We start from the raw sequence: 23098 nt of genomic DNA on the forward strand, positions 1-23098 counted from the left end.
CCCGCCCACAGACACTCCCCCGGTCGCTAATTGGTCGAGAGCTCCAAGAAGGCTGTCGTCAACACCGGAATCACATGTGGCTGACGCATGTTTACAAACATCACTTTAAGTCATGTGGTAATGGGCGCCATTTTGTAACCGTAAAGTGTCTCCCTTTGTCGTGATGACAACCTCTTAGTGCTGTTTTACATAACTGTACTATGTAGAGATGGGAGGAAAATTGCTTTACCAGGCGTCTGTTTAATATAAAAATACACTTTGGTACAGTCACCTGAATTATCACTTTACAGGTATAACAGCACAATTAAATCAACCTTAAATAAAGATAACATTGCTGATTGACTGTCAGATATAACCGTGATTGTTATTGTGGATGAGGTTTGCAGTGGTGACAATGCAATATTTTGGTTGCATTATACAACAAATGCCAATCAAATAAGCAATGAATAAACCTGTTAAGTGAATACTCCTGTGTCAATGAAAAGTGACCATCACTAGGTTCGTAAAGGTAATCTATTTTGAGTTCCTTGGATTGCGTAGTTGTACCTAATATAGATAATATTTTGCAGCCTTATTTTCAATAGGTCATTCATGCAATGACAGGTTTCGTCCATTGGATGGCGGTGTAATAATCACATTTGTTCTGTATGTGGTAGACTCGTGTAAGGGCATATGCTGTTCTTTTATGTTTACGTGGTGATATAAACATTGTATTTGTTAACTATTACTGTACAACTGCTATTATGAAAGTCACGTAACACTGTAAATATAAAATTGATAATAGCTTACTTGTTTTGAATTATGTTTCACTTTATCAAAATGCACAACTGGCACCCTAAACATTCAGGGAGGAAAAGCTAAAAACGATAGGTACAGTGATGATATGGACACATTGGTAACAGGCTGATAGTCAGCTGTTTGTATTAATTAAAAAATTAATTTAAAAAAAGTCGTTATTTTGTTCTTGTGATAATGTCTTGGGTTGTTAATACACCAAAACAATCCTTTTACTTGCCTTTGGTGATTTCACCAAGAAATATGCTCGTTATTCCGTCAACTAATTGAACAGTATAGTAGTCAAATGAGTCGGAATACATAAATTGAGCACAGTGCGTCGCTTTAAAGGGTCCGACTAAAACACGGCGACATATTTACGTATCCGTTCCTACTTCCTGAATTAATCACCACGAGGGTAAGCGGTATAGAAAATCCATGAATGAATTGTATCATTTGTACAGTAATCGTTGCTGAGTAAACGTCGAAGCTAACCAAGCATTTAATATTTGCACAGGAAGACGTGTCAATATACTTCATATGTATGGCGAACATATTGCACCTATTTTACAAGACGTTTGGCAGACTGTACTACCTGGTGGTGGACATGATGGAGACCTGGTAAGTAAAACACTGACTTTGTTGACCTCCAACTGTGTCTTTTTTTGTGCTTTTCTACTTTTATTACCAATAAAAAAATGTTGATGCACTGCCAGTGGAAAAAGGGCAATCAGTGTCGGTTAAAAAAAAACAAAAACAAAACTGTACACTCATGTCATATGAAAAGTCAACATGCAAACACAAAAAGATCAAACATTTTTCTGACAAAGATTTGGCTGAAGTTTGCAACACAAAGTGATGTGTATCTTTTGCAAAGAACAGCTTAATGTATGACAGCTTAATCTTAACACATTCTTCATTAAATCTCAAATACTTCAGGGTGATAGCATTGGAACAAAGCTATGGTTTCTATAATGAATGTTTGGGCTGATACCCCTTGCTAAATTGATCAGATTTAGTTCAAGCTTCGGTTGGATCATTGCATCCCATATATTCCCAGCTACAATGGAAATTGTACACTTAACAGTTTGTAGTTTTTGGGCACATTGGGGGTGGAAAAAAACAAAAGACAATAATAAACAAAAAGTTTTTTTTTTACAAGGATATAACACCCAAAAATCATGTTAAGAATCAACAGCAAATTACTGAATTCCAATTTCTATTCCTTCAAGACTAATGGTAGGGGGTGCTGACAAATCCCAGTCAGCACCTTGCTGAGCAGTTTTAGTCCCAAATACATTGTACGCAGGCTCCTCCCAAATTTTTTCACATTACAGGCATTGTCATTATAGTTATTATGAAGGTCACTGATGGATTCATCCTGGGTGGTGGAGTTAGGAGAAATGGAGATGTGTGGGGGGGTTGTTTCAGGTAAGGAAGACAGTTGATTTTTCTCAATGTGTCTCTCCAAAGTGTGGAGACCTTTCAAGGCAGCTGGAATTGTGGGTAGTAATAACCAGTGGTTGATGGTTTAAGGTTTGGGGAGGGGGGCAGAGGAGGTGTCAAGATTCACATCTCTGTGTCGGCCACTGAGGTCTGGGTGGCAGAAGAGTGTCCATTAGTGGTCGGGGAAGCGTTGGTTCCATTTTCTGGTGGAGATTCTCCATTGGCGGTGACCTTGTCAAGTGGCTCCTGAGGCAAGGGGGCAACAGATACCAGGGTGTTGGCCTGGTTCTCCTCATCCACTTGGTAGGACTCGGCCTGAGGAAAGCACAAAGGCAGCATTTTGTTAGCATCAAGCTAACACATGCAACCCGAAGGAGTTTAATTTTCCTGTTCAAATAGCACAAGCAATCAAGCAAGACGGTGCGAAGTGAGAACCGATGTGCACATGTGGGTGTAGCCCCAAAGTAAACAAAGTAATTGGCTCTTAATTCCCATAAGTTCATGATTTACAGCTGTGTGAACTCAGATGTTGCTGCGAGGTCACACAACTCCCATACTAGTAACTCTTTCTGATAGCGTTCACATTTAGGGAGTGGCTAGATCAATGAGAAGACCTCCATGGATTTATACACAATATGTCCAAAAGAGTGGTGCAGAGCCTTGGAACAAAGACGGTTCCATCAAAATCGTAGCATGGGTGTGCCTCCATGTGGTAACTCTTACAAAGGATGATGTCATGAGCTAGTGAGAAAAAGGAACTCAAACCACGTGTAGACTTCTGGCAAGGGTTGAGTTACAAAAGGCTGCGTTAAGCGAGTCAAGCCGCTCTACTCCCTCAAGCGGGAGACGGTGATGAACTGACAATGGAAGAATCATATATTCAAGTCATAATCCATATGTACTCAAAGAAAAGTAGTTGCAGGAAGGGTGGTCCAAGATCTAATTCACATGGAGTACATAATAGTCACAACAACCATTGAAATTGGTTTCTAACGCAACATCTTTCTGCAGCATGGCTTATTTCGACCTTCACAGCATATATCATTGATCATCCATCCTTTTTCTAATGCCTATCTTAGTCAAGGTTATGAGAAAACTAGCGCTTATCCCAGCAGACTTTGGGTGAAAAAGAGACTTAGATTGGTCAACTCACTGATCAAATTCTGAAACTCATTAATTTGCCAGATTGTGCCCATCCTTTGTCAAACCTTTCCTCCTACATTCATAGACACACGTCAAGCCAATGAGGTAGTAATGACCGAGGCAAGTCAATAAGTCCATTACCTTAAAGAGGACCTTCTATGCTCATTTCCGACCCTTTGTATTGAGTTGTGGACTCCTATAGAGCAGCTAGACACTATAGCTTTCTAGATCTTCCAGAATCTGCACCTATTCTAACTGTATTTCTTTGGACTTACAAAACAGGCTTTTTTAATTTATTCCATCTATGGCCCGCCTACGGGCACCCCCACTCCGCTGTGATTGGTCCCACTAAGCATGTTCAGCTAACAGCTTGTACAAGTCACAGTGAGCCGGTGTTAGAAAACCAGGGTTTAATTCCACCCATATCTGTGTGGAGTTTGCATGTTCTCCCCGTGCATGCGTGGGTTTTCTCCGGATACTCCGGTTTCCTCCCACATTCCAAAAACATGCTAGGTTAATTGGCCACTCCAAATTGTCCATAGGTATGAATGTGAGTGTGAATGGTTGTTTGTCTATATGTGCCCTGTGATTGGCTGGCGACCAGCCTCTCGCCCGAAGACAGCTGGGATAGGCTCCAGCACCCCCGTAACCCTCGTGCGGAAAAGCTGTAGAAAATGAATGAATGCATCCTGTCATGCACTCACCAGCCGGACTCCTTTGGAATTCTTGTGGTGGGTCTTAAAGTAATAACCAGCCACAAGAAGAGCAGCCAGCAGCAAGCCAGTCAGCAGCAGGGAAATCAGCACCAGTTTCGAGTTCTTCCTCCAGTGAGGAACCGCCTCCTTCACACCGGTCTGGGCAGCAACACACAAACAAAAAGTACACGTATGACGATTATTGTCCTGCACATATTACTTGAGCATGTGTTTTTTTTTTACCTTATCTTTAATGTTGTCGTTGTTAAACTTGTTGACCATGCCTTTAATATCATCTACCAATAAGGAGAGGCACAGATTAGACACAGTACATCAACACCATCCAAAGTACACTACAGAGTTGGTATCATCCTTATAGCTCCAACAGAGACCATCTCTGACCTTCAACATACTGTCCAGATACAAGGATCTGGTCTGTGTTGTCTTCCTGGTAGATCTCTAGCTTGCAGTCTTCACCACACAACTCCTCGAGGACGCTCTGGATCCTTACTTTGGTGTGGTCCTGCAAGGTGATGAAATATTTTAGTTGAACGGTTGCTTAAGGCGATGTTTGTTTGTCATTCAGTGTCATGTAAGGGAGTGGTGGCTAAACTTTTGGAATTCACACACTGGCTTACTATAGCGATCTCACATTATTATGTATTGAAATTATGCGCTGAGCAAATAGAAAGTGATGCTTTTACTTACACAGTTGGAAAAGTGGGCGAGTTTCAGATTGACTGCGTTTTTATCATGGACAGCGTCTTTGCCAACGCACACGACATCGCCCTGATGGACATAAGTCATATTTTAGCATCCAACCAAACGGTCAATGTTACCGAAATATGATTAAAAAAAAAATCTCACCCTGGGAATGTTGTCCGGACCGTCTCCTCTCCCAGGTGCAGGTGCGGCGGTCTGTTGCTCCTCGATTTGGGGTTGATCAGGATACACGTCTATGGTGACCTGGCCATCGTCAGCTGCTTCACCTTCGGGTCTAGTTGTTTCCTCTTCGTCACTCATCTGTTCTGTAGCTGGTGTAATTTGCTCAGCGGGTGTGTTCAAGTCAAACAAAACGGTGACTTTTTCATTGCCGCTCTCTGAAATTTGAATTAAATGGAAATGAGTTATGCAGCAGATAAGCAGAGTTTGTACTGTGGGCCTTTTTACCAGTAGGCATGACTTCTGCTCTTTAAACATGCCAAAAAGTGTCCCTCTTGGGTTTTAGTTTAGTTGGTTTGTCATCATCATGTGTGGTTAGGCGTTAAAAATATGCATAGCCAGAACTTCCGCTAACTCTGACTCATCGGGTATCTACTATGAGGACACCAACTCCAATATGAGGATGGAACATCATTAAAGGTTTGTTATAAAAAGGTTACATTTTTCTCAATATAAAATAGAGAATGGCACTTTATTTTAGTGGCTATTATTTAGATACAATTATTTTTTATGTGCCTATTGCATGAAGCTTTAAAATAAAAATAATAAAAAGCACCCGCAATGTTAAGTACTATTTATTTCAATAAAACAATTTGATATGCATATTTGACTTTCATCTAAAGTCACTTTGTGGAAAAAATATCAGGATATACCTGTATATCGTGCATCGATATTCAACCTAAATATATCAGGATATGAGTTTTTGGTCCATATTGCCCAGCCCTACCTAACGTTTACTTTTCCAAACTCAAAAACAAAACGCAGCAGCAGTGTTGAAAACGCCAATATGCGTTAAGTGTGTGGTGGTGAGTGTGTGTCGCTAGTCGCCAGAGTCGTGCGGCAAGGTGTCACTACATCGATAATGTAGTTTTTTGGCATAACAATGTCAATAATTTCCCCTTGTGGGTTAATAAAGGCATATCGTATAACAATGCTGCTGTATAGCTTGATAAATATGCAAGTCATTACTGTATGTAATTGGAGTGTTGGTGGTTTTTGAAGGTTTTTTTCAGAAGGCTTTATTGGCAAAATAGTTGCGTTCCATTATGTGCATTTTTAGCTGCCTCTTTTTGTAAGCTATTTTTAGCTATTTAGAACTCACAGAAAACAAAGACTTGTGTTCATGTCTTGCATATGGATTGTGAATGATGGGCAAAATTCCACAAAAACTGCTGTTTTTCTTAAGACAGCAACATTTTCTCAGACTTTAATCCAATAATGTATCTTACCAGACGGAGTCACAACAGGAATCATGTCTCCACGTATGTAGCCTTCTGCATGCACGGTTGGCAATGCATCTGTAACAATGTTCTCATCTTGTGCTCTGACTCCTGCTGTAAAATAAAATTTAAAAAAAACAGATAAATATGCAATACTTGCTGGGTTGGAATTTTGGTTGCAACTCTCAAATGATTTTAATGTTTATGTATATGCTAACTGGCTAAATTTTGAGTGGTGATCATACAATACATGCTTTAAATTCCATGGCTGAGCAGACTGGATAGCATCCAGCTTGCAGTAGAGCACTTTAGAACCCAAAGACTATCTGATCTCCCGGTAAGACCTTAAATCAATGAGCGCCACTGTAATAACAAAAAAGTCAATAGTAGACCCCTTTTCAAATAAACCGTTTTCCCTACTACAAGACAAGGCCCGGCCAAACTATCTCACCTCCCACTGGGAAAGATGCTGGGAGCTTCCCAGGAAAATTTGTCCACTCATGGCAAGCACACAAGAGCCAATGCGATGGGCTTTTGCCAAACTACGAAACACAATTTATTATTATAAAGCTGCATGCCAGAAGACGGTGTTTCACACAAGCTATAATGACGTATTTTGTCAGTCACAAAGTTCTGTTTAGTCTTACGGTGCTTCTATCGCCAGCATAGGATTATTTTTCCTAAGCCAAACCTAACTAACAGTACTTAGATTAAAAATGTGTATATACACATTTGCAAGAACCTGTTGATTCAGACTCTACATGGTCTGTTGGTTGGGCTTGTTGCGTTTGTGTCTTTTTCAATTAAACTTTTATTAATATTGTTATGACTGTTATGTTCCAATGCATGCAGAGGGTGGTGTTTTGTTTCAGAGACATACAGTATGATTAGATAATAGAGCTTATTAAATAGTTTGAATTGAATTCCATTGAATGGGGCATCCAAAGTTAAGTCATTTTTGAAGAATTATTATCATTATGTCATCTTCCGCTCATTATTTAATACTATAAAATCGAGTCTTATAGGGTTATTTCTAGCTGCCATGTATTTCTTTTTTTATGTGAATATGCACACTGGTTTTGTCTTTTTTTGTGTGTGCGACCCCACCCTGCACTGACACTGATCTGATGATGAGGTTGAGGCCTTTTGTTGCCGTGACAGTTCAAATTGCGGGAGGAGGGTCCGGCAATCAAAACAAAAAGACAGCATTCCTGCTACCCAGATTTCCGTCACGCTGCCAAAACACCACCACCATCATCATTACCTCACTTTCCAAACATTCCCATAATGCGTCAACTCTGCAGATCTCATTACGCTCTCGCTTGCTGTGTTAGTTTTGCTGCTTCCTGTACTCTCTCAAATTGGAATATTGTTTTCCTTTTTTTTTTTTTTGCTCACATGCAGCTTTAATTTAGACCTTGGCAGCGTTTTGAGCTGACACAAAGTTGGCTTCAGATGTGTATTGCAATTAGGTTTGCGGTGATTTATATCACAAAGTCCAGGAAAATACAGTATATCCACACACATACTTTTATTGGTATTAGTTTTTTTATTTTTTTGACTGACATAAGCAAGCATCATGGACTGTTCATTGCCATTTTGTCTGTTTACGACTGATTAAAAAGCTTCACAATGTGATTAAGGTTGCTTTCATGATCTAATTGGAACAATTACATATCGGTCATTATGGTATTGCTCTGTTATCCTATTTTGCACATGAAAAGAGTTTAGTTTAGACTGCAATGAGTGAGACATTTTTTATAGAGACCTGATGAATTCCCATCTGAATATTCTGAAGTTTTGGATCTTGGCATTCTTTAAATCACTTGAGGTTGGTAGGATATTTTTTTTTTCCCGAAATACTTTTTTGGCATCTCCTAAATTCCAACATGTTTCTTAAATGACACACAACGTATGATCAAAGGCTGTGAACCATATACTGTATAAGCATCTCTATAGGTTGCTTTTTATAGAATGTAGATGATGTCTCACAGTAGCGGTATCAGTGCTTGTTTTCTTTTGATAAATCAAAATGACAGGCAGGTGCCACTATAGTGTTGAGTGTGAGCAGGTGTTTGAGTCAGTAATCTTTAAGTTCTTTTGCGGCATGCTCCATCTCAGCAACTGTCCATAGCAGCTGCACATTATATTGTATGTATGTGTTAGGTGGGAATGGGGTTTCGAGACTTTGCAATACATACATTACTGATGTTTTGGCGGTTTCTCTATTCACGGCAAGCTAACAAGGTATTTTAATGTTGTGAATGAAGCATGAATTTTTTTTCCAGGTAGATTTTGATGCTGTTTGTCAGAAAATGGAAAACAATGCAAGCTACAACCTACAACGCTAACCTGAATTTTGGCTGTGGCATTTTGTAAGAACACATGCTAATATAATGATTACAGAAAAACAGCCGTTAAAGAGTGACCATATTAGCCTGAGAAGCTCAGTGTTTTTTTTTTTAATTTTTTAACATTCATTCATTCATTTTCTACCGCTTTTAGCGCTTTTCCTCACAAGGGTCGCGGGGGTGCTGGAGCCTATCCCAGCTGTCTTGAGAAAACCCACGCATGTACGGGGGAACATGCAAACTCCACACAAAGATGGCCGAGGGTGGGGAAAAAACAAAATAAGAAGCCAAAAAGTTACCACTTCCACACACAATAGGAGGAGAACTCATTCATTCATTCATTTTCTACCGCTTATCCTCACAAGGGTCGTGGAGGGTGCTGGAGCCTATCCCAGCTGTCTTTGTGCGAGAGGCGGGGTACACCCTGGACTGGTGGCCAGCCAATCACAGGGCACATATAGACAAACAACCATTCACACTCACATTCATACCTATGGACAATTTGGAGTCGCCAATTAACCTAGCATGTTTTTGGAATGTGGGAGGAAACCGGAGTACCCGGAGAAAACTCACATGCACGGGGAGAACATGCAAACCCCACACAGAGATGGCCGAGGGTGGAATTGAACCCTGGTCTCTTACAGACCCCTGTCCGCACCCCATCATCTCTTGGGATTTGAGTTAGAGGAATGTGGTGAGCTGTAGAGGAAGACAAACCTACATCTCCACACATCTCGTTGACTGCTCACCCTCTCCCAGTCACGCACAGCTAATCCCAGGCATCCACTGAGGTGAGCCACTACACACCTCCCACGTTCTGGAGGAAGCGCGTCAGGATTCCAGACCATAACATTCTCCTCTCAGTACATGTTACGCTCTTGGGACAAATAAAGAGCAGTTGCATATTTCCCACGGTCTTAGAAAACTCACGTTTCATCACTATTTAGACACTGCTTATTTTTCCTTTTAATGATGAGGCCTAGGGAGGTGACGAAGATCTGCCTACTTCCTTGGACATGTGATCACTTATTCACACAACGAGACACCAATTTGTCTTACATTTGTAGCGTTTCTGTTGCCATCTGTGTCCAGAACGTAAATGCAAGCCGATTTTAAAGTGTATTGTCAATACTAGAGTCTTAATAAAGACTTCTTTGTTCCCAATATTGACAGTTACTATGGTACCCATTATGTCATTGTATGGTCATATCACCTTGTACTTCGGTATGAGGTACATTATTTTAAAAAAAAAACTTAAACTGTATTATAGAAAGCAGGAAGTGAACAAATGTAACAGTTACTGATTGTAAAAGTACCAGATGGAGGGGTATGATTTAATAAGCTTTGCTTCTTCCTACTCCTTTTGGACATGTGGAACTGTGAACTGATTATGTGATGCATTCAATTGTAATCTGATGCATGTTCAAATGAAATTAAACCATTACCAAGAGTCTTGAACCAGTCACGATGTGCTATATATCACCATATTGACAGTTACTATGGTACCCATTATGTCATTGTATGGTCTTAACGCCTTGTACTTCGGTACGTGACAAAAAATTAAAAAACTTTTTTTAACTATATTAGGAAAGCAGGAAGTGAACAAATGTAACAGTTACTGATTGTAAAAGTACCAGATGGAGGGGTAGGATTTAATAAGCTTTGCTTCTTCCTACTCCTTTTGGACATGTGGAACTGTGAACTGATTATGTGATGCATTCAATTGTAATATGATGCACGTTCAAATGAAATGAAACCATTACCATTACCAATCAGATGGTTTCCTCACACTGTCTGTCTGTTATATTGTATGTTTTAACGCCATGCTTGGTCTTGATTTAGCCTTGCTAACGTGCATCTCTTAAGATGCCTGCACATAAAGATTCATCAGGACACTTTTCTCAACTGGACATTCTTGGCTTTTACACGTATCTTGTATCCTACAACATACCGGTAATTGCATATCACATTCCTCTTAAAGAACCTGAGTTGTATAGTTTAGAGTATGCAGAGGAATGTGACACCGGAGCCTTAACCCTTTGGGTTAAACACGCTCTGCAACTCTACACTTTTTGAAACAACAGGCTGCTGACCCCCACTATCTTGACTGTGCCCAACCTCCCCCCCCATTCATTCCAGTCCGGGGCGATTAATAGCCGTCCCGTTCTCTCCCCTTGGCAGGAAAACGACAAGCTTTCATGGTTTTAATCAGGTCTATGGAAGCACCGTGTACTTCACCCGGTGCTGCTCAGCTGGGGCCGCCACATACCCCCGAGGCCTTCTTATCAAAAGTACAGTGCCTGCTTATGAGGGCCACAATCAGGAAACGTGACATCTGCTTTCAATTGGCGAGTTGTCGGAGCACCCCATCCACCCCTCCTCCACTCCCCACTCCACTGCACACTAACACTCACTTGTGCCTACTTTGTGCAAAGCTGTAAAAAGGCCTGTTGGGTTTGATTCTGTGCAGGTAGACTTTTGAGGGCTCGGTTTGCACACCGAGTCAAATATTCTGAGGCTTTGTATTGATTGTATCCAGAAATAATTTGAGATGTACTACATATTTTCGAAGAGCAATTACTATTATAGTGCGTTCATCCACGGGTGGTACTGAGAAATGGCTACAACAAGACCATTAAGACGACCGACGTGAGTGCACTTAGTTGACGTGTAAAGATTTCATCCTTGCATTTGAAAATGCGGTCAGTGTTTAATGCAGCAAAAGTCACCATGTTGTATACAAGCCTGCTCTCTATGTTTATAACTTGAATTACGGCTTCAAATGTTGAATGAAGGCTTGTTTAATTAAGCCACGTTTCCCCCAAACTCACCGCTTTGAGAATGTGTAGGCGGGATGGAAATACAGTCGTCCCTTGCCTACTATGCGGTTTGAATTTCATGGCTTCACTAAATCTGTATATTATTCCTGTTTTGTGGTTGACTGAGGCCAATTATTTGTCAAGAAATATGCATATCCATGCAAACTGTATGTATTCTTGGCTTAAATGAAAATATTTCATACCTAAAAATGGCTACATTAAATTAAAATACAAATATATGGCACTCGGAAGACTCCTGCAATGACTTAATATGCAGTGTTGTACACTGGCCACTAGATGTCAGTAATATTACATTAACTATGAATACAATGCAGGAAGTACAATGTGCAGAAAACTCTTCCAATGCTAACATGTGAGTCTATGTTGTCTTATTTATGTGTCTACTATATGGGGTAATGTTAGTGTAAAGGTGACTATAGGGGTGTTATCTTATGTCTAGAGGGCTCTAATAATGTTAAAAACCCTATTAAGAAGTTTGTCAACAGACTTTCAACGCTCTGACAATGAAAATATTCCATTTATAAATAAGGAATTCTACTTCACAGAAATTCACTTATCACAGTTGGGTTCACTTATCACTGTCGTGTCCGGAACCCCATTAACCGTGATTAAACTTGGGATTGCTGTACCTAAAAACTATAGCCTCATGACACAGTGAATATATGACATTTGGAAAACTCTTCCAATGCTAGCATGTGAGTCTATGTTATGTGAATCTATGTTGTCTAATGTGTCTACTATATGGGGTAATGTTAGTGTAAAGGTGACTACAGGGGTGTTATCTTATGTCTAGAGGGCTCTAATAATGTTAAAAACCCTATTAAGAAGTTTGTCAACAGACTTTCAATGCTCTAACAATGAAAATAGTAATAGTAATATTACATTAACTATGAATACAATGCAGGAAGTACACTGTCCAGAAAACTCTTCCAATGCTAACATGTGAGTCTATGTTATGTGAATTTATGTGTCTAATGTGTCTACTATATGGGGTAATGTTAGTGTAAAGGTGACTATAGGGGTGTTATGTTATGTCTAGAGGGCTCTAATAACCCTATTAAGTAGTTTGTCAACAGGCTTTCAATGCTCTAACAATGAAAATATTCCATTTATAAATAAGGAATTCTACTTCACAGAAATTCACTTATCACGGTCGGGTCTGGAAGACATTAACCGTGATTAAACTTGGGATTACTGTACCTAAAAATTGTAGCCTCATGATATAAAAGCGTACTCGCACTAAGGCAACCGTTCTGTGCTTGGGTCCACTGAACACCTAAAGTGTATGGTCATTGTCAGTGTACTCAATTGTGCCGAAAGTCAAACCCACAGCATAATTGCTATCCTGTGAATACATAATAATAATAATAATGATGATGATGAAAATGTGTCGAAAAAGCTGTTTTGGCCAATTATGGCTTGCAGCAATTATGCTGCGAAAGATGCTATTGTAAATGTTCATTATACCGAACTGAACGACACTGCTCGGTGAACAGTATACAGTACAGTTACAGTATATATTTGCTTGTATCGCCATGGCGCTATGTTGTCATTGACATCTGACTGTCCGATACATCTGCTCCTCCTATGGTGGCTCCACAAACAATGATTCCCATAATTACATGCTTGAACCTTAGCAGGAATCTTGGGCTGGGTTCGCCGCCGGACTATAGAGCCGCCCTAAAACCACTTAACAGCACACACACCATGAACTGTGTTGTGGAAATTGAACATCGGTGAAATATTTAAGGTGGTACTTCGAAGCATGATGATGTGTTTGCAATGTTTTGTGCCTGTGTTTTTTCACAACAGTCCTATCGGCGCTTTCCACCAGAAGCCAGCTGAATGTTCTCTTGCAGGAGTTTTCCCCCTGCGGGCCTGCCCTGCTATGCTACCAAAACTCCTCTCTCCGTTTGTCCCGGTAACCGTTATGCTCTTGAGCATCCATAAATCTCACCCATTGAGTTCCTACTTGCAAAACGATCACCCACTGATTACATAATATGCAGCATGGCTTCCATCACAAAAGAGTTATTTGCATTTTGTTAAAATAAAAAAAGCAAGAATTAGAGGTTTTCCGTATTTGTGATTATTGATACTTGTTTTTTATGAATGTTTGTTTCTTTCTGTTTTGATTATCTATGCCACAACACTGACGTATACTTCACTGTCATCTCCAATTTGATACCTAGGACATGATTTAAACTTGGCTTTGTCACACTTTTTTCTCTGCACATTCATTTTATGATTAATGAACTGAAACTGGAGTTTAATGAAATCAGCCTGGCTGGAACTCCTACTTAATGCTGAAGTAACTCCCTTGGGAGGAGATTTTGGGGGAGGCTTAAAGGTGTTTGCTGCCTTATTTGGTTGTGTGATAGTTTTGATGCTGCAAGACATCAAGTCTCTGCTACACTGGATGGAAAAAAAATGTCAGAAGGAAAGTATTGATTGTGCAAAAAAAAAAAAAAAACTGGTGACGAAAACAAGCATGAGGTCATGCTGAGATGCTGCAAATGAAAATAAATGACCGTATGCTATTGCATCAAGTAGGAACAACTTTCATAATATAAGTTCCACATTTTGAACTTGAGATGTATCCGATTTTCCAGATAGTTCAAAAAACCATCAGTCAACTTGAATGTGTCAGGACCGTATAGACACACGCCCTCTTCCACTCACGCATACATGGCTTCACATTACATCTGGCTAAATATAAACCTTAGTCAAGTTGTAGTAAATAGTAGTTAAACAGATATATTATATTTTTAAAATAAAGATGCATTCAAATAACATGGCTGGAACCTCACTAAAAGACGATCCCTTTGTTTAGCTTGGAATATCATATGTTGAATGAAAAACAACACAATTGTTCACTTTGTTTTCAGTATTGAAATATTTTTTTTTAGTAATTTAGAGCTCTGAAAGGTTGTAGGGCTAAAACTGGATTCAAACTGGATTCAAACACCCCAGCCCTGCACTCTCTTTACAGTTTTAACCACTTCTGCAACTTTCTTTCTGTCTTTAAATTGAATTTTATTACTTACCATTCATGACTGCGGCAGCGAAGAGTAAAGCCAACGCCATAATTTTGGCGGGTCGGTCTTCTCGCTGTGAGGCTGATGCTGCCATGTGCACGTGTCTGCCGGGTATGGGTCAAAATGGAGGGAAAGTGGAGGTAAAGCTGGTTTAGCTGTGGCTTAAGGTTTCCTCTTGCTCAGAGTGGATAAAGCACTACTTGTGTTCTGTCACTTTTATACAGCCCTCCCATTCTCGCTCCCTTTCCTCCCTCCCTCCCTCACTCCCTCCCTCCCTTCCTAGTCGAGGCCCAGCCCTGCACCCGTCTTGGTTACTTTAACCCTTCCCGTGAGGCCACGCCCCTCACTGTGAAGGAAGGCAGATGTTGTGAATGGATTCTTGCTTTTTTTTTTCTCCAAATATCTTCTAAGTTTATCATACACTGGGATTCAAACATGGGTGCTCCATGACAACTGTGACCTCATCTGGATGGGAGCATTAATCCAGCACACAATGAAAGGTGATGGCTGACACTCTGCTCCTTAACAGGCTTACGGAGATGGACTACAGAACACAATATCATGCTTGCAAACAAAGGTGCGAGTCTGTGTCATGCTAATTTTCTTAATCCGTTTCTGTAGCCGTGCTCAAGAAGGCCATCAATCAGCCACAAGTGAAGACTCTGCAGGATCCGTTTAAGTATTTCACACTTCCACAAAGACCCCCGCTAGCCTCTATACCCCCACAGCCACTCTTGTGTAAATTGAAAATGGTTCTCCTGCTTTGGCACATCTGGAACCATTGGTGAAGGTATTCCAAAATGACTTGTTAAAAAATACACCGCCCTCTTTTTTTTTTTTGTCATTTAGTAGAAGCCGACTGTGGAGATCTATTCTTAAAACAGCCAGTAATTTGACACCATTGCCTGTCACCCCCCTATTCCTTCTCCCCATTTCCTCTGCCGTTCCCCCTCCCCCTAAAAAGACCACTACTAAACTTACTAGTGCAAACAGCTTGGTGTTTAGGCAGCCAATTGGCATCCCACTGTGACTTCAGCTTTGCACCCCCAACCCGATGAGAAAAAGACAGAGAAGCGATGTATTCCCATTACGGCGACCACAGCCGGACAGCGGCAGTCACATCACCCCAGTAAAAATATTAATTAGTCTATTAGCTAGTTATGTGTTTGGACGATACTTCAGTCCTCGTCAATCACAACTTCCTGTCAGATGGCATTAAACACACCTTTAACTCTCAGCAGCGGCACAAATTCCATACTCCGGCACAACCTAAGTGCTGTTTATGTCTCCTGTACGACATATTACACGTGATGCGCCTTGCTCCTACATGGGTATGCTTTTTTCCCCCATCACTTCCTGCATCTGTGTTTTTGACCAGAAAAGTGCATTAGAAGCGAATTGAAAAAAACTGAAAAAAACGATACACCCCCCCCCCCCCCCTTAGGTTTTTTTTGTCAAAAATCACAAAATTGAAAGTCTGGCATTTTATGCCATTTTTGGGTGCTTCTGGTGCCCCTGTTGAGTGTGTGTGTGAGCTTTCCACTGTGTTTTATTTTTATTTTTTTAACCAGAAAAGTGCATTAGAAGCAAGTTGAAAAAATTGAACCCCCCCCCCCTTACGTTTTTTTTGTCAAAAATCACAACATTGAAAGTCTGGCATTTTATGTGATTTTTTGGTGCTTCTGGGGCCCCTGTTGAGTGTGTGTGAGGTTTCCACTATGTTTTTGACCAGAAAAGTGCATTAGAAGCAAGTTGAAAAAATCGATACCCCCCCCCCCCCCCCCACACACACACGTTTTTTGTCAAAAATCACAAAATTCAAACTCTGGAATTTTATGCCATTTTGGGGTGCGTATGGGGCCCCTGTTGAGCGTGTGTGAGGTTTCCACTGTGTTTTTGACCAGAAAAGTGCATTAGAAGCAAGTTGAAAAAAACTGAAAAAAACGATACACCCCCCCCCTTACGTTTTTTTGTCAAAAATCACAAAATTCAAACTCTGGCATTTTATGCCATTTTTGCGTGCATTTGGGGGCCCTGTTGAGCGTGTGAGAGGTTTCCACTGTGTTTTTGACCAGAAAAGTGCAATAGAAGCAAGTTGAAAAAAATCGATACCCCCCCTACGTTTTTTGTCAAAAATCACAAAATTCAAAGTCTGGCATTTTATGCCATTTTTGGGTGCTTGTGGGGCCCCTGTTGAGCATGTGTGAGGTTTCCACTGTGTTTTTGACCAGAAAAGTGCATTAGAAGCAAGTTGAAAAAAAAAGATATATCCCCCTCTTACGTTTTTTGTCAAAAATCACAAAATTGAAATTGCACCCAAAAGTGCACTCTTGAAATGCATGATGAAGTGTCTGGGGAGAATGTTTGCACTGCGCTTTTGTGAAAGCACATTCTCACGAGGTCTCCCCTAGCCTATACTTTTAAGACCCACAAAAATCCAAATCCAGACCTTTTTTATTCTCCTGCATGCTATATCCCTAAAAGACATAAAATTCTCGATATTTCTCTCACTGTTTTTCTCCGAATATTAATCATCCCTGTTTTATTTGGTAGCAAAAGTATTTGCTCTGTATTCTGTGAGTGGAATATGTGAGAGCTGCTGGCAGAATTTCTCCACAGGAAGTTATAAAACAGCCAACTGTCCACATGCGATGGTCTTTCTAGTGAGGAGAAATTCCTGGCCACCCGGAACAATACCACCTCGATGATTCATGAGTCTTGACGTAAGACGTTAAAAGAAGTTCTTCCTGAGACTCGGTTTGAGCTCCAGTTTCAGTTTTATTCTTCAACTTAAAGTGTATATTACTGTCTTAGTCTTAATTCTCATGCTTAAAACTATTACTAAAACTATAAGGGTTTGTTTTCTTTTTTTTCTGGAAGAAAGGAAACAAAATAATACTCGCTTTGGGTGCAAAACAAAGCTGTGCAAAAAAATATAACAACAAAATAATGAAATTTAAAGGCCAGAAAAAGGGCATCAATATTATATTCATTCATTCATTCATTGGGGTGCTGGAGCCTATCCCAGCTGTCTTCAGGCGAGAGGCGGGGTACACCCTGGACTGGTGGCCAGCCAATCACAGGGCACATATAGACAAACAACCATTCACACTCACATTCATACCTATGGACAATTTGGAGTCACCAATTAACCTAGCATGTTTTTGGAATGTGGGAGGAAACCGGAGTAACCGGAGAAAACCCACGCATGCACGGGGAGAACATGCAAACTCCACACAGAGGTGGCGGAGGGTGGAATTGAACTCCGGTTTTCCACGACCGCTGTGCAGCCCCAGATTGCATGTTGAGTACTATAAATGTGTACATGTTGGCTGGTCTGTACTAACATTGAAAGTACTCCTTATCTGTTGCTCCCCAAGGAAGTGTACATTTCTATTTGAGAAGAATTGCACTAATCTAATGTCACACCCCAGGAAGGAATTAGCTTTTTTTTAAAATTTAATATAATTTTTTTAAATTAATCCAATAGAAGAAGCAAAATATGTTTATTACACAACGTTAGAGCTACTGCATATATCGGTTTTGGTTTACATTGGTATTGTTTACAACGTCACTGTCTCACATCTGTAGTGGTTCCCAGAGGGGAAGTCAGAAAAAGGAAAGAAGAGAGAGGGGAATTTATCTGCAACACGAGTTGGCCATTACCTTTGTGGTCCATAGCGGTGATGTCTTGATGATCTTCTTAGTGTGCAGGCAGGAAAAAGGAAGTGATGGAATCCTATAGCTGGGGAGAAAATGTGCCTTTCATCATGGTGAATCATGACTACATGTCAGTGTTTAGGACCTGTGGGACCTGCCTCTGCATCTCCACACACACACACACACACACACACACAGATGAGTTCTTTGTTAATTTAAACAGTTGTTCTGTCCACTTTCCAGTCTAAGCCACATGGTGGCAGTAGTCAACTGTCCTCTGCTCTCCACATGTTCCCTTCCATTCCTGCTTAATTAACTAATTAACACTGCATTGGAATTCCAGCTATTGCTGTTTTAGAAGCATCATGCAAGACAATACAATATGTGATGATGTCATTAATTGTGATGGGCAAAAATGGTTAAGATTTCTCATTGCAAATTGAACAGATGAAGCATCATCACAGATTAGCTGATTACATAAATGGGGAAAAATTGTCAGCAAAATAGAGACTGGTAGCTTGGGAGTTATTCTTGTGGATCCATCAGAGGTTTCAGTTTCCCCATTTGGACATCTGTCTCCTGTCCTTGGCAAGAACAAACACTCCACACACAGGCTGTTTGATTGTGTGCAGTCTGATAATGCAGCATGCATATTTAATTAAAGCGGCAGGGGGCGGGGGGGGGGGGGGGGTGATGCCTGCAGACCTCAGCAGCCTTCAGGATGTGTTCCAGCGGCACTTCAGGGAATGTGACGCTTGATTTTAGAGGAAAACACAAAACAAAGATGAGCCGTGTGTGTGTACATTTGAGGTTATTAACAGATTCAACTCATTTTTTCACAACCAGTGATTGTATGCATTGTAGAACAGACTGTAACTTTCAAGAAGCATTTATTCAGAAATCACTACCACACCTGTTTTGCATGTAGAAGAAGTCACTGCAGCCACCATATTAAATGTGCTGTCTGTCATGGTTAGCTAAAGGGAGAGCGAGTCTTCGAATGTGCTATATCCTGTCCTCTTCCTGCTTAGTCATGACTGCCATAATTTAAAGTGAACATGCTTTGGGTGAGCTGGGATAGGCTCCAGCACCCCCTGCAACCCTCATGAGGATAAGCGGTAGAAAATGAATGAATGAATGCTTTGGGTGGTCAAGTTTCGGTTACTGAAAACCAGGACGCTCGGCAATGAGATATTGGAAATTTACTGAAAACTAAATAATAAAATTAAATAATAAAAAAATTATAAAAATTAAATAATAAAATAAATAATAATAATAATAATAAATAATACAAAATTATAATAAATAAATAAAATTATAATATAATAATAATAATAATAATATAATGATGATATTAGAATAAAAACAATCCTAATTAAAAAAAATATATATCAGAAAGGCAGGAAGTGAACAAATGTAACAGTTACTGATTGTAAAAGTACCAGATGGAGGGGTAGGATTTAATAAGCTTTGCTTCTTCCTACTCCTTTTGGACATGTGGAACTGTGAACTGATTATTATTTATGATCAGCAAAAAAAACAACAGTACAGATTAAATTTTTAAGCCAATATTGACCTTCTCTAATTTTAATATATTTTCAAGGGAACTTGTGAACGAGGATATATTTTAGTCCATGCACAGCTAGCATAGCAGTGTAGCTGTACAATTCATTGAAAATCAGCCATTATTATTTAAATAGCTGGGAAAACAAGTGAGTACATGTCCAAATTGTGTCCTTGGTATCAATATTTGCTGCGAGGACTATCTTGCACAGGTTATGACTGGAATCATCTTCCACTACTCCATGATGACATCACTGATTGAGGTGATACATGTTCAAAACCTCCTTCACCTTCATTTTATTCAGCAAGACACTTCACCTTATTATGTTTGGAACACTGCCATGCAGCACAGGGACACAATCATTGTCTCCTTCACAATAGATGTTCCATAATGAACCGTAGCACCCCAGTGCCAGCAGCACTTGTGCAGCCCCTGAACGTGACTCGACCACCACTTGCATCTGACAGGTAGTATAAGGAGTCATGACTGCTCACAAAACCATGTCTCCACTTCTACTCTGCTTGTCCCCGGAGATGAAATAATAAATAATAAATTCTTTATAGTGCAAGCGCTGAGGAGTCCTTTAGGCTTCTCATGCCACACCTAATATTGTCACAGTACATACAGTACAGTAAATTATTCCTTATTGCCCCAGGAGGCTAGTCATCATAGGTCGCCTTTTTTTTTTTACTCAATTCAAAGGGATTTTATAATTTTCTCCAGGATATATATTTCTTTGTTGTTTCACAAGCTTGTGTTGTGACACTGCTGTACCCTAAGTTGTTACATTTGCTTGGAGCCTAAATTAATTTCTGTCACTATCAGTGGTGTTGCTATTTCAGTGTATTTTGCCAAAATAGTTTTGTCATTCACCTATAAGCAACCTGCAGCTATAATTGGCATTGAAACCTCTGTAGTCATATTAATTCCGCATCACTGTAGTTGGATACATTTTGATAGTGTTTTGTTGTGCCTCTTATTTCTTGTGTCTCTTATTTCATAATAAAAAAAATATAACATGCTTCTTTATAGGGTATTGGGCCATGCAAAACAACACTCTTAAAGAAAAACTGCAAAAAAAAAACTTTTTTTAGAATGTTGCACATCACCCGCAATCCTTATGTGAGACATGAGTGTTCTAAAGATATACAAACAGATAAAGAGGCAGCTCATAATTGCGCATCATGGGATCCATGTATGCCGCCCACAAAGTCCACTACTAACAGAGACTTTTCCATCGCTGTCCCCACCCCCTGGAAATCTTTGCCCCATTCACTCCATGCTTGCCCTGACCTTCCCACCTTCAAAAAAAAACTCAAAACCCACCTGTTTAAATCCGCTTTTAATGTCTAAATTTTTATACCTGACCGCTGCGCCCCGCCCCTCCGCTTTTAGCCTTGTTTTAGCTCTGAATTAATGTATGGATATTGTATTGTATTGCATCGTTTACTTTATTTATTTTTTCTCTACTGTAAAGCATCTTTGAGTACTCTGAAAAGCGCTATACAACTAAAATGCATTATTATTAATATTATTAAATGGGTCCGAGTATGCTCTGTCCACTTTTCTGACCTATAAATGTTATTAGAATGTTCTATCATCGGTTAAATTATGCCAAAGTTTCAGGTAATGAGGTTTGCACTGAAAGAAACCACACTCGGTTTCAGATTTTTCCAACACCCGCTCCCTGTGACATCACAGTGAGCCACACTTCCTTATAAGGGCGTTCACAAAGTGTGACCAATCACAGCGGAATCGGCGTGCCCGCAGGTGGGTCGATGGTGGAATAAATGAAAACAGATGAAGGAGAAAATACAACTGAATAGGTGCAGTCACTGGAAGATCTTAGCTGGAGGCTTTTTTTAGAAGGCTTTATAGGCATTTTTTCGTTTTTATATCTTTACTTGATATCTTGTCAGAGCATTAAATCAATGACAACGTGACTGTTCAGATTGTCTTAGAAGACGTTTCGTCTCTAATCCGAGCAGGCTTAACAATTCAAGCCCAGACTAGATAGGACAGTTGTCTTCTAAGATAACCTGAACAGTCCAGTTGCAATCGATTTCAATGCGCTGAGAACACTCTATAGTATCAATCCCACTTCACACAGCCTTCCATTGAAAGGCCAATTATCCTGCGAGTCATCCTGCCAGTGAGCTTTTCACATAGTAATAAGATAAGGAGCTCAAACAGCTAAAATTGGCCTGAAAATGACCACACGGCGAAAATATTCTAAAAATATAAAACAGACAAGCCCAGTCGGATTCGAGAGGCAATTCAGTGTAATATATTCCATTTTGGAAAAGCTTTGTCTGCAAAGAAGTAATCGCTATCCATTAACACAAAAGAATCCAGGCCAAAATGAGTACCATCAGCTGTTCAATTTAATGTATAACAACAGTAAAAAGTGAATCTTTTGCTTGCAAAATAGGAGTGTTTTTTATGTACAATATTTATACAATAATATATAGTTTAAAAAACACATTTGACAGTTTATTGCACGACACACTTATAACTTAACAAAGCACACAAAAAACAGATGGGTCCTTTTGACATATTTCAACATTTAAACAGGAAATGTAGGCCTTTTTTTTTCATGACTTTGTTTTCTTCATCTTAACATGAAGTGATTGGGGTGGGGGGGTGCAGGAGACAACCCCACTGATACTGGATTGGCAAAAATGACAAGCCCTCCACATCAGGCACCATCAAGCACGCAATGGGAAGTCTGTTTTTGTCTGTTTTTTTTGGTGATTTGTGAAGAAAACGTAAAACCTCAAAAAGGAGCGTGACGCCTCACACTGAAGGTTTTCATCATGATTTAGATATTTCATTTTTATAAATACAGCAGCAAAGAGACCACCAGCAGTCCGGTACAAATAAAAAGATGTGAATTACACAATTAAAAGACGAAGGCGAGCGAGATGATGCAAAAGAGTGCAGTGAGGCGCATCAAATGTACAAGGACCAGCTAACGATTAGAATGCAAGCGGCATCCATCATTACGGATAACGCGGGAGCTCTCTGCACCGCAGTTCTGTTCCCAAACAGCATTGTCCAGGTTGCTTTTTTTTTTAAAAGTGTTAGAATCCACCAACCACGCAAACCATCTGACTTAATCTTTCCAGATTACTTCACGGGAGCAGCAGGTGTTCTCGTGCATTTCAAGTATGACGCTCAGTGTAAACAATGACTGATGAGGTGGGGAGAGAGCCAAGCGGGAAGGATGTGGGGGGGTGGGTGCTTGCTTATACTTATCGGATCCACGGTTAGGCTTATACGTAGCATCATTAGTTACTCCTACAGTTCAATTTGTTCTCAAGTTATGTCGGAATGGCAGAATTGGTGCTCTATAGATCAGCAAAGTACAAAATATTTCTTTCAAAGTGAACTCTCAGTACAAAGATGGAGATTAATAGTATTTT

General features: G+C 40.1%; 1 protein-coding gene and 1 long non-coding RNA gene across 2 annotated transcripts in view; one reads left to right on the forward strand and one right to left on the reverse strand.

Moving 5' to 3' along the window:
- Positions 1-1115: 1115 nt before the first annotated feature.
- Positions 1116-23098, forward strand: part of LOC131105948 (uncharacterized) — a 100143-nt gene continuing 78160 nt past the window's right edge. Inside the window, exons 1-2 of the long non-coding RNA XR_009120027.1 lie at positions 1116-1192; positions 1292-1395. This is a non-coding gene — a long non-coding RNA (uncharacterized LOC131105948). The remainder of the gene's footprint in view (positions 1193-1291; positions 1396-23098) is intronic.
- On the reverse strand, positions 1173-14618 carry si:ch211-286o17.1 (hematopoietic progenitor cell antigen CD34). The gene is made up of 8 exons (XM_058054504.1): positions 14459-14618; positions 6230-6334; positions 4926-5158; positions 4767-4847; positions 4461-4581; positions 4302-4354; positions 4068-4217; positions 1173-2535 (listed from the first exon to the last, which is right to left on the reverse strand). The coding sequence occupies exons 1-8, from the start codon at positions 14541-14543 to the stop codon at positions 2344-2346; spliced, it is 1020 nt and encodes a 339-aa protein (XP_057910487.1). The 5' UTR covers positions 14544-14618; the 3' UTR covers positions 1173-2343.

The sequence above is a fragment of the Doryrhamphus excisus genome, chromosome 18 (genome assembly GCF_030265055.1).
Source record: "Doryrhamphus excisus isolate RoL2022-K1 chromosome 18, RoL_Dexc_1.0, whole genome shotgun sequence".
NCBI classification, from domain to species: Eukaryota; Metazoa; Chordata; class Actinopteri; order Syngnathiformes; family Syngnathidae; genus Doryrhamphus; species Doryrhamphus excisus.